Genomic DNA, 12,219 nt, shown 5'->3' with positions numbered 1-12,219 from the left:
CCACAGACTGACCTATATACCACAGACTGACCCATGTACCCCAGACTGACCCACACAGCACAGACCCACGTACCACAGACTGACCCACGTACCACAGACTGAACCACACAGCACAGACCCACAGAGTACAGACCCACACAGTACAGACCGACTCACGTACCACAGACAGACCCACATACCACAGGCAGACCCACATACCACAGACAAACGCACATAGCACAGACAGAGGCACACAGCAGACAGACCCACACCCCACAGACAGACCAACACCCCACAGACAGACCCACTCACCAGACAGACATACACAGCAGACTGACCTACGTGCCACAGACAGACCCGCAGGCCCCACAGGAGGAAGTGCTGTCTGGGTCCAGTAAACACCCAGAAGCCCTAGCGCCATTTCCTGTCCTTATAGGCAGGCCTGCACCTCGTGTCTTCTCCCGCCAGGGGCACTGCCTTGGCCAGCCCAGAGCAGGACCCTGAGGGGCAGGAGTTGGGCAGTCAACCTCATGAGGACCCCTGCACGAGGACACCTGACACTGCCCAGTCTGCGCCATCCCTGGACCTCGGTGGCCCACAGGTGGGCAGTGACTAGCTGTCGGAAGGTGGTGGCCAGGCCCTTCTTCCTGGTCTGTCTCAGGAAGCTCTGCCGGGAGTCACGTACTACTAGCCTGCAGCAAAAGCAGGCGTGGCGGAGGACGAGGGGCATGGCCAGGGCCTGAGCCTGGGTCTCCCCTGTGGGAGGCGAGGGTTCTGCCTGTAAGCCTCGCTCACCGCCTCTGAGACTCAGAACCACACTGCCATCGGTCGATGCTGGCTCAGTGACCCTGCAGCCCCTGCGGGCTTCTGAGACTACCAGTTGTGGCAGGAGCAGGCAGCCTCGTCTTTCCCCTGGAGAGCAGCTGGTGGGTTCAAACTGCCGACCTTGGGATTTGCAGCTCAGTGCATAACCCACTAGGCCCCACAAAGCCTACTCTGTGTTGAGTCGATGCGACTCACGGTGACCGGCCAGGACTCCATGGAGCTGCCCTCTCTTGGGAGCAGGTCATGAAGGCTTTCTGGCACCGGGCAGGTTTGAACCACAGACTTTCATGCTCACCCCCCTACACCACCAGGGTGCCTGTGCACACCACACGAAACTGGAAGCCCCGCGGTGAATCTCCAGTTCAAGGCAGAGCGGCCACCTGCCGCTTCTTTAGGGGGTGGGGGGGTGGGCAGGAAGGGCCAAACCGCCGGCCTCCTCGTTCAAGGTCCACACTTCACCAGTGTGTCACCCCGGGGCTCCCAGGGGGGACGCATTCGCGGGCACAGACCTGTTGGGGTCCTGGATGTGAACTCGGGGTCGAAGTGGAAGGTGTCCTCGGGTCTGCCCACTGCTGGCTTGAAGGGAGGCTTGATCTCCTTCCTGTACAGCTTCTAGGGGAGGGCAGAGGCTCAGGCTGTGGCGGCCGGGCCACCTCCTGACCCAGGCTCAGCTTCCATGCCCAGGCACCTGGCACTGGCACAGTGGGGACCGGCCAGTGGGAATCGGGTGGGGGATGGTATGCCGATGATATTCAGCTACAACATGTGTCTTCCAGGAAACCCTCACAGGGCAACCACCCCTCGTTCTTAACATCCTGTAGAACGCCCCCAGGATGGTATGATGACGGCGATGAGGCGGGGCACTGGTTTGGGTACCTCCTCCCTCCCACATCTGCCCCTACACCCCCCCACCCCCCCGGCTAATCTGAGGTGTGGGCTCTGGGGAAGCACAGGGCAGACCAGCTTCTCAACCTCCACTCCCTGAGTCTGTGTGCTGAGGCTGTGGGGACCCAGCTCAGGCCCAGGGGACCGGCTACCTGGGACCTGCCACCAGACTTCAGGGGGAGCAGTGGGGGCTCTGCTCTGTCCTGGTGCTGCCCGGGCTCCAAGGACATGCCTGCACAGGGCAGGCTGTGGGGGACAGTTGAGCAAAGGGGCACACCCACAGCAACTGGGCACACTTGGTGGATGCCCTAGGGGTGGGGTCCTGGCTGCCCTGGGGATGAGGTCAGGCTTGCAGGATCAATAGCATCAAAGGAAAGGTGGGGTTTGAAGGCTAACCTGGCAGACAGGGTGGACAGGTCAGTGGTGGGCTTCTGCAGGCAGTCCGTCCCTCCCAGGCCCCCAGAGCCGTGGTAGCCAGTCCTGGCCCGCAGGCCACAAGGGCCTCCCCTGGACAAAGACCCTGCAGGGTCCGCTTCCCCCCTAGGTGGGGGGCTTACATTCCAGTCTGTGGTCACGAAGAAGGGATGGCGCTTTATCTCCTCGACCCCATCCAGGCCAGCCCCTGACAGGCAGAAGAGGATGGTTAGAACCAGGCCCCGGCCGGCCGGCCGCTGAATGGGAGCGGTCCTGATGCACCCCATCCCCCTCCAGGCCTGAGAAGGAGGTAGAGACAGTCGGCCACAGGGAGGCCAGAGGGCCAGGATCCTGAGGCTCCGGGTGACCCACCGCGCAGCAGCTATCTGCCAAGGGAAGAGGGTCAGACTACGGGCTGGGCTGGCTGGGGTGACTTCCTGTATGTGAGGTAAGGGGTCCACGCAGCTCAGACAGACAGGACCCCTCTCATGTGTGAAGTGGGAGTGTCAGGAGCATGCTCAGCCCCACCCCCACACCCTGGACTTTGCTGTCACACATGAAAGGAGCCACAGGGAGGCCTGGCTGCAGGGACAGCTGTCAGGTGGACACAGGGTGCAAGGTCCCTGTCTGCCTGACTAGTTGTCCAGCCGTGCAGCCTGCTGGGGGCAGAGGGTCTAAGGAAAGACTTGGTGTGTTTGCATGTGCTCGCCAGGCCCACACCACCCAGGTCATTGTCAACGCTCATTAGGCACCTGGTATGAACGGGCCGCCACGTCCTAGTACTCGCACCAGAGTGGACTACCCTGGGCCCTTTGGGGAGCCTGGGGTTGCCCTTTGCCGTCCCCCACCTTGTTCTGCTCTACAGCCACCTTCAATCGGAGGCATACAGCCCAGCATGGTCCAGGTGCATTCTCCAACTGTCTCTCAGACGTACCTGGGAGGACAGGTCAGCCTGCTCCACAGGCAGCCCCGCCTGAGCCCACGCTACTCACACTCTGTGCTCCGGACCAGCCTCTGGAGGTGGAGATGCTCTGCCCGAGGGACCTCCCACCTCCCCACCTCTTCCCAGAACCTCGCTCTCCTCCCAGGGTGCACAGAGGCCCGGCAGCCCCTTAGTCGGACAGAGACTGTCTCCTCCAAGCCCTGGCCCTACAGTTATAGAGTGGGTGGGTGGGGTTCCTTGGTGGTAGCAGGCTCTTTATGTCCACCGGCACGCCCACGCCCCTCACTCACAGACCCCCGGCATCACTGTGATGCCGGACTCCTGGAGAACAGGCAGAGCAGAACTTGCGACGAGGAAGGGGGCTCTTGGCGTCACCGGATTCCGCCTCTAGTGATGGGGGACCTAGGTTTACCAGGACCCCCCCTGCCTTTCCTAAGCCAGCACAGCCAGCCCGAGACCGGGAAACCTGAAACCACACCCACTGCCCCCTTGGCGGCCCCACAGCACGGTGGGAGCTGCCCTCGGGGGCTCTGGGTCTGAGAACCTTGACTGGTGCACACAACCTCTTCTTTCTCCCACAGAGTGGCTGGCGGGTGTGAGCTGCCCAGTGCTGATCCCCCGTCACCACCAGGGATCCGCCATGCACTGAATAAACGACTGACATCCAGGCCGTCCTGGCTCGGTGACCCTACGGGACAGAGCAGAGTGGACCCCTATGGTTCCCATGTCTGTAAGGCTTGACTGGAGCAGACAACCTCATCTTCTTTCTGTGGAGCGGCTGCTGGATTTGAACTGCTGACGTTGCCCTTAGCCAGCAGCCCAACCTCACCCGCTGTCTACCAGGCGGCTGGCAGATACTGTCCTGATGTCCATCTGACTCTCAGTCATCCTCCGGCAACAGAACAAAATACCACCCATCGGTCTTGTGCCCAAGCCCACGGTTGTGGTCACTCTGTCTGTCCTGGAGGGCCTTCCTCTCTCACCACCCCTCTACCTTACTGAGTAGGATGTCCTTCTCCAGGGACAGGTCTCTCCTGAGATAGGTCCAGAGCATGTGAGGTCAGGCATCTCATTCTAAGGAGCGTCCTGGCTGTGCTTTGTCCAAGACGATCGGTTTGTCCATGGTTCCGTCGGTAATCTTCGCCAGCACCATGGATTCAACCGCAGCGATTCTTCTCGGGTCTGTCTTATTCGACGTCGGACTCCCACCTAATCGGAAAGACTCTGATTTGGTGTTCCCCTTTGCCCCCAACGTGCCATGGCTTTTCAGGATTTCAGAGGTGTCTGTGCAGCACGTGTGCCCAGTCCGTACATGGTCTGGGTTCCTGACTGTGGTTTCCACGGATGCTGGTCGCTGGTCCACGTAGAACAAGGGCTTGGCAGCTCCTCTCTCCACCCGTGTCTCCATGTTCTTCAGGGGCCTGGGGTGGGTGAGGGGATTTCTTTTCTCCTATCTGGTGTTCCCGTCTGACTTTTGCTAGTGCACCTGCTCGTCACCTCTCCCAGTTGAGTGTGTGTCCCATGGGGAGGCTGTTAGCGGAAATCTCAGGAGTTGAGGAGCATTTGTCTCGGGGCTCTGTCATCATGCCAGAGAGGTGGCTGCTGCCTGCATGGGCAGGTGGCCCTCTGAGACCCCATCCCAACACACACCCGCTCCCTCCACCTGTTTGCGCACTGCTGGGCCCAGACGGGCCAGCTCTAGTTCAGGACCATGTAGACACCTTGCAGGACTGTCATCTCTCCCGCTGCACCTCCAGCATCCCACGTCCCCGAGGTGATGGCCACACGGGGTGCCTGTAGCCTGTCCCGGACCCTGCTACGCTCCTCAGCGCCGGTGACTTCGTCGGGGTGGTTCCTGTGCCTCGGAGCCCCTCCGTCCCACCTGCCACTCCCGGCACGGAGTACCCTGTTCCCGGGCCGAGCAGAAGTCTTCCCGGTGATGCCCTGTGCCAACTGGCAATGAGAGCACCCTCTGTTCGTGTGCACACTCTTCCACGAGCGCACTCCACGTTGCACAGCGACTGTGTGCAGCCTCCGGGGGTCCAGAGCCTCCAGCTGCCACCCTTGGGGCCTTGTCACGTTACAAAGGAGCTGAGGTGGTGGCCAAGACAGCACCTCTGACGGGGTGAAGCATCTCCTCTCCACTCCTGGAGAAGTGGACTGCCTGCCCCCACTCTGACCTGTCTCCCAACACCTCCCACAGGAGGCGGCTGTCCACACATCGCTACTCCTTAATCTCTCTCCCCAGAAGAGCTCCGGTAGGCCTCGCTCCGCACCTGTGGCCTGGGGGCTCCGGCTCTTCCTTTGATTTCTCTCAGGCAGGTTTGCCCACAGGAGCAGGGAAGGCCGGACTCTCCGTCCTCCTTGGTCACCTGTCTGGATGGCCTGGCCAAGGGCAGAATGCATCCCCCAGAAGACATGTTGACACACAATTCCGGGTGCGGGTGTTGCGGATGCAATCAGTCAGGGTGAGGTCAGAGGAGGGGATGGAGGGTCCTAAGGCTCCATCAAGCCCAAGTCCCAAACTCACTGCTACCAAGGCTGTTCTTACGGACAGCTGCCTGACAGGGCAGGGCTGCTGGGATGGCCACTCTCTATGGGCGTAGAAAGCCCCCTCTTCCTCCCGAGGGGCAGCTTGTGGTTTCAAACTGCTGGCTATGCGGTTAGCAGCCCAACACGCAGCCTTCATGGCACCCAGCGGGGCTCCTTACTCCTGCACGGGGGTCTCATGGAGAAGTGGAAGGAATTGAGAATGGAACCCTGTCTTTGAAAGGCCCCTAGTCGGCGTGGTGTTCTGGTCCCAAGGGAGGGGCACAGAGGCCACACAGGGAGAGCTGGGAGCCTTCACTGCTCCGCCCCAGGCAAAGCTCAGCCCACCTCTGCGAGCGATCCCTGATTCTGACCCCGTTTCCACCCCAGTAGCTCCAGCGGGCCTGCACTCAGTCGGATGGACAGCCAGGAGCCCCCTGGGGTGGGGTGCCCTGGGTCAGGGGTGTGTTCTCTGGACACGGTGATGGGAATTTTCCAATGACTTGAGTACAGACGGGACAAAGTCATCCTTCCACCACACGCGGTGTGACTTGTCAGAAGCCCTCCACATGGACACCCAAACCCACACCATGGCCACCATGTTGGTTCTGATTCGGGGTGATCCTACAGGTCAAGCAGGACCACTCCTGTGTCTGTGAGTCTTCACGGAGGCAGGCAGCCTCCTGTTGCCCCCAAGGAGTGGCTGGTGGGTTTGAACCACAGGCTTTGTGGCAGGCAGCCCGACACCAGTCTACATAGACCTGTGTCCTGGGTGTCCAACAGCATGCTATGGGGTCTCCTCCCTGTGACAGACCCCAGGCTCCGCTGACACATGGTGAGTGATAAGAAAGCCCGCATGGAGCTGGGGGGGGGGGGGACGGGGACGACTGAGCGAGAAGCCTGATGCCTCATCCCTAGAAGAGACTGAGCCCTTCCGGGAAGCCCAGTCCCAGAAAGAGCAGAGGGTCAGAAAGGCCGGGGCCACTCTCCCTGAGATGGACCAACCCAGAACCACAGCTGAGATTCCAGGGCGAGGGCTCAGGAGGGGCACGGCTTCTTGTGCTGGACAGGGCCCCCAGCAGCCGTGTCAATGGCACCCAAGTGGCCATGGGCTCAGGGCTCACCTGGCCGGCAAGAGGGCATGGGCTCGGGTTCACCTGACTGGCGAGTGTCTGTGGACTTAGGGTTCACCTGACTGGCGAGTGTCTGTGGACTTAGGGTTCACCTGGCTGGCGAATGGGCATGGACTAAGGCTCACCCATCAGGCAAGTGGGCGTGGGCTTGGGCTCACCTAGTCGGTTGGCGGGGTTCCGTTTGAAGAGGGCTCTCAGCAGGTTCTGAGCCTCGGCGCTGAGGAACTGAGGCATGCCTAGCTTGGCTCTGGAACACAGAAGCAGAGTCAGAATATGGTGTCCCGCCCAACGTCCCCACCCCAGCAGGGCCCTGTTAACTCTCAGTGACCCAGGACACTAACACCCTTTCCCTGACGCAGGTTCCAGCGGTTGGCATTGACTGCATTGAGACATTTAAGCCAAGAGCTGTTTGCGAGTTCTTTGAAAACCCACCATCGGAATCCTGTCTCCGTTGCCCACACAGCTTTCTGGAGGGAAGGCTCTTTTCTAACCAGGAGAGCATCACACAAAAGCCTACAGCTCCTGGGCACCCCAACAGTCTCCTCCCGCTCATGCCAGGCAGTGTGCCCTCATCCCTCCTGCCATTCTGGTTGTCCTCTGGCAATCTGTGATGGAGATGTCACCGATTTGGGGCTCAGAGAACATTGCAGCTCCGGGAGGTTCTCAGTGCCCTGCTGCCATCCTGCGGCCACACTACGAGAAGTCCTGGCCCCGTCTCTTGGGACAGGACCCATTTTTCCAGAATGATCTTGTTCTCCGTCAATGCTCACAGGACTGAGGTCATCCACAGAACAAATACTGCTGGCTGTGATGGTGCAACCCCCCGGAGGTGTCGGTTGGCACTTTGCAAGACACATTTCCTCTTTGTCGATGGATTTGGGGCCTAGCGAGGGTGGGGCCGTCCGCGGGCACAAGGACTCACTTGAGGATAAGAGCCATGGTCTCCTTCCGGTCCTTCCCCTGGAACGGCAGGGCGCCGGTCAGCATCTCGAACTGCCGAGCAAAAGGACATGGGGACATGAGCCTCCGGGGCTCGTGTGACGCTTAGGTGACCCCACACCCAAACTGACTGGCTAAGGCAGGCGCTGATAAGCCCCCTGCCCGGCTGGGAGCTGACACAGACGAGAGCTCCTAAGGAGTCAAGCACAGAAGGGTAATAGTCCTCTGATAGGTGCCAGGGTCAGGGGGACAGAGCCAGGGGGCATCTCCATGCACTGGGGCCCATCCTTCCTGGCTCCACAGCTGCCAGGAGGGGCAGTGACATCAGCCCACGTGTGCAGGAGGTCCTGCACCAACACCCTCATGGGGGCAGGACTCCACTTATCTGATTGAGAGGGACGCCAGCAACCTCCAAAACTCTGGGGGCCACCATCACCTGCCACTCCTGGATGCTGGCCAGGACCCCGGGGCGCAGAGCAGAGGGAGCAGGGGGCCCATTCTGCCCGAGCCTCACGCTGCATCTGCGCTCTGGAGCCCATGGCCCCGGCCGGCACAGCAGCTTGGCTTCTGGGGGAACGGGAGGCAGGGATACCAGGCCTCAGGGGACCCAGATCTGACTGGCGTGTGCCGGCATCTCCCATGCCGGCTGAGGCTCCAGCTGGAGCCTACGTGCTGGTGCTCTGTGACCTGCTGAGACGTGGGATGCCCTGGGTGTTCCTGTAAAGCCTGTCCTGTGTGTTTCCTCTGCATCACGGAAGCCAGTGAGCAGCGCACAGGCACAAGCACCCAGGGAGTGCCATGCCACCACCTAGGGAGTGCCATGCCCACCACCCCGCAGCCACAGCGCCTGGCGCCCTCTCCTTCCTATGCTTTCTCTGTAACACTCGGTTTGACGTGCTGACTTCTCCCTGCGTGTCGGAAACCCTCTCTGCTGGGGGGCGTCCCTGAGCGAGGGGCCGGGTCTATCGCTGGAGGCCTAGGGGTGCTACTGGAATACATGCACGTGGGCAAGAGGTTCTCCCAAGACCGGGCGTCATCCATACAGCAGGTAACCAGGACAGAAATGGCAGGGCTGAGGAAATGGGTGTATGAAGAGACTTCCAAAGGCCCCTGGAACATTCCAGAATCTTTGATTCCATGTTCCCACGAACGCTGGTGTTGGGTGTCATTGAGTCGGTTCCGACTCCGAGCGACCCGGTGGACAGAGCAGAACACTGTCTGGCCCTGGGCCGGCCGCGCCACGGTCCCTGTGCCTGAGCCCAGAGCTGCAGCCGCTGAGTCCGTCCATCTCGCCGAGGGTCTTCCTCTTTTCCGCCGCCCCTGCACTTGACCAAGCGTGAGGGCCTTCTCCAGGGACTGGCCTCTCCTGACAACATGTCTGAATCACGGGAGACCGAGTCTCCCCCATCCTGGCCTCCCGGGGCCACTCTGGTTGCACTTCTTCAAGACAGGTGTGTTTGGTCTTTTGGGACTCTGTGCTCTTCCCCAGCCTCACGGTCCAAATGCATCTGTGGCTCCCCTTCGGGCTTCCTTTTTCAGAGTCTAGCTTCCATGAGCATCCTAGGAGACGGAAACGGTCCTCCCTCGTCGGGCTGGATCAAGGCACTCCACTGGCACCTGGTGTAAGTACTCCCTGCTCACCGACAGGCTGGCGGCTCAAACCCACCAGCAGCTCTGTGGGCGAAAAGCCCAGGCCGTCTGCTCCCCTGGAAATGTAGGCGGATCTTCCTGGGACTCGGGGGTCCTGTGGGCCAGAAGCGCTGGGCGCACAGGGATGGCAGCGACTGGGCTTTGCTGCCGTGACAGGTCTGTGGCTGTGGAAACTACACTTGAGTTCAGGTTAACTTGATAAAAGAATGAAGGGGTGGAGTCTAGCCTGTCCATCAGCTCACAGCCTGAGCGATCCCTCCTTGTGGGCGTGGCCTTCTCATGGGGATTCTGGAACTTCTTCCTCCCTGGAGGCAGGACACACACTCTCTCTGCTCGGTCTTCCTGTGGACGAGCCACATGGAGCCACGCTGATGGCAGCCAGAGCCCTGGAGATGCTTCCACCGCCACTGGATCCACGGGACTTTCCACCCACAGGCCTGTGATCTTCCTGCATTCGGCATCATTGCATGTGCTGCGTGAGTCTAAAGAGAGATTTATGGACTTGTATTGGACATATGGACTAATATGGGACTTATGGACTCGATCTGCCCTGGGCTTGGATGTTTTCTCAATATACTCTTCGACATAAAGCTCTCTGACACACACACATGGTGTCTCTGGATTTGTTTCTCTATTCAGCCTGGATAAACAGCAGCACAGGGAGGCAGGACCCGTGCTGCGCCCCAGGTAGAGACGGTGCTGGCCGGACTCCTATTACATGTCCTTTCTTCCAGGCTCTCCAGGGTCTTGGGGCCCAGCCCCTGGGTGTGGGGGCCACAGTCACAGAGAGGGGTATCCCACAATGAGAGGGGACCCCAGGACGGGGGACTCCCCACTTACCATGAGCACGCCGAAGGACCACCAGTCGGCGCTCTGTGTGTGGCCACGCCGGTTCACCACCTCCGGCGCCATGTACTCGATGGTCCCGCAGAAGGAGTAGGCCCGCCTGTCATGGTCCACGGCCTCCTTGCTCAGGCCGAAATCTGGACAGGAGACCAGGAAGTGCTGGCTCCAGACCCTGCCACCGAGGGCAGGGCAGGGACTGCTCACCCACAGGCCATACCCGAGCGAGCGAGTGAGTGAGTGAGTGATCCTGGATGCCCTAACCAAGGGTTCTGGGGAAGCCGGCCTGCGTTCACAAACCTGGCACAGCAAGCCTAGATTGTCAGCGCCAATTGGCTCGGGCAGCAATTCGGCGAGCACCCAGGATGAGGCTATCCTCACGGCTGGTGGTGGGGGCCCGAGGGAGCAATGTGGACTGTCGCCAGAGGAGGGCCAGGGACTCCAGGGCTGGCCTCCTGCTGGGGGTCAGGCTCTAGTGGAGGGGGATAGGCAGGCTTCCGGGGACGGGGTCTGGTTCAGGGGCAGCCGGCCCCAGGCCGTCTGGGTACCCTTGGGGGCTAGGCTGGTGGCCAGGCCAGGGTCCACGGACATCCGTTTTACTCCGTGGCACCCCATGGGGTAAAGGCCACGAGAGGGAGAGATTGCCCTGCAGAGTGGGTAGCCCGTGGGACCCCTTGGTCCCTTCCACGCAGGAGAGCAGGGTGAGTGACGAGGAGGGGCCGGGTCCAGGAATGTGGGCAGCCGCGCCAGGTTCTCCCAGCAGCTTCCAGAAGGAACCCATCTGCCGACACCCTTGTGGGGGTCTGGTTCAGGCGCTGATCGGGTGGGACTGTAAATGGGGCTGTCTCAGACCATCAGACTCTCCTCTGATGGACCCTTGGCATCAGTAAGTAAGGGGTCTGCCAGCAGGGCCACGAGGATGGCGGGCTGTGAGGGGGGGTCTACTGGCAGGGAGGGACCTGCACTGGCCCAAAGGTCCCTGGAGGGATAAGAGGGCTGTGCCTCGCGGGCCCCCCACCTCCCAGGGATGCTCTGGACAAAGGCCTGGCAACCTGCCTAGGGTGAGGACGGCAGCTCAGCCCGGGGAAGCTCAGCAGACATTCACAGACTAAGTGTGCCCCCCGTTTGTTTTTCCTTCCTGGCACCCAGCAGAAACGTCATGTGGCTGAGGGCCCCAGGGGCCTGGAGGGGGCCCCAGGGGCCTGGGCATCCAAGGGAGAAATGAGAGGTGTGGGGGATTTAACTTGTGGCCATTACAATCTCCAAACGCTCATGGTGGACACATAGCTCATCCACGTCCACAGGTAATGCAGCGGGCAGAGGGGCACATAAGAGAACGGGGTGTCTCGGTGGCTCTAGGGTGCAGGCTCAGAGCGGGGGGCACCCACCTGTGATCTTGATGTGCCCCTCTTCATCCAGCAGGATGCTGCGGGGAAGTGAGAGGGGAGACGTGTCAGAGGGAGGCCGGTGGGCCAGGTCTGTGGGGTTGCCGGAGGGCCCCAGAGGCCTTGGGGGTCTGGGCCACTTTCTAATTTGGGCTTCAGGGGGCTTCTGCCATCATATTGGCTTCTATGGGAATTCAGGGGGCTTGGTCCTGGGTCATCCTGTGTGGAGCACAGCACTGAGTGGGTGCTGGGTCTGTGGAGCCCAGAGGCTCTGGAAGTGGCTTTCTGCACCAGGTACCTGGTGCTCGGGAGGCATGTGCCCCCGCCCCCTCCCACCCTGGACCCACACCTACTCTTGGGACAGCCTGGCTGTGGCGGGCTGAGCTTAGCATGGATCTCAGCATCCGGAACCCTGGGGTGGGCTTTATTTGTGGTGGAGATCAGCACAGTGTCCCCTCTCCCAACCACCAGCCCCTGTCTTGTCCCTGGAGCCCCATCCACTTAATCTGGATGCCCAGGACCAAGCTGTCATTGTCCCCAGCTTCTGGACACACAGGGTGCTCTGGTTCAGGGGTGGGGGACTCACAAGTTCTGCCTGAGCACACACCCTCCCCTGGGAACTTGGAGTGGGCCTCACAGACATCTCCACGGCAGTGCCTGTCTGTCTGCTGTGGAATCCTGTTCTACGCTGCCC

The 12,219-nt window shown here is 61.0% G+C and overlaps 1 protein-coding gene across 2 annotated transcripts in view; it reads right to left on the bottom strand.

The window, feature by feature from the left end:
• The window catches only part of RPS6KA2 (ribosomal protein S6 kinase A2), a 194,152-nt gene that overhangs the window by 21,074 nt on the left and 160,859 nt on the right, over positions 1-12,219 (bottom strand). For both annotated transcript variants that reach the window (XM_045294508.1, XM_045294509.1), the window contains exons 9-14: positions 11,529-11,566; positions 10,138-10,280; positions 7,631-7,701; positions 6,867-6,955; positions 2,247-2,311; positions 1,314-1,416 (exon numbers count right to left, since the gene is read on the bottom strand). In XM_045294508.1, coding sequence (XP_045150443.1) covers positions 1,314-1,416; positions 2,247-2,311; positions 6,867-6,955; positions 7,631-7,701; positions 10,138-10,280; positions 11,529-11,566 — 509 coding nt within the window. The remainder of the gene's footprint in view (positions 1-1,313; positions 1,417-2,246; positions 2,312-6,866; positions 6,956-7,630; positions 7,702-10,137; positions 10,281-11,528; positions 11,567-12,219) is intronic.

This window comes from Echinops telfairi, unplaced genomic scaffold, assembly GCF_000313985.2.
Source record: "Echinops telfairi isolate 266 unplaced genomic scaffold, ASM31398v2 ScPeMD7_3533;HRSCAF=4204_0, whole genome shotgun sequence".
Lineage (NCBI taxonomy): Eukaryota > Metazoa > Chordata > Mammalia > Afrosoricida > Tenrecidae > Echinops > Echinops telfairi.
This window is presented reverse-complemented; position numbering and strand designations above follow the sequence as displayed.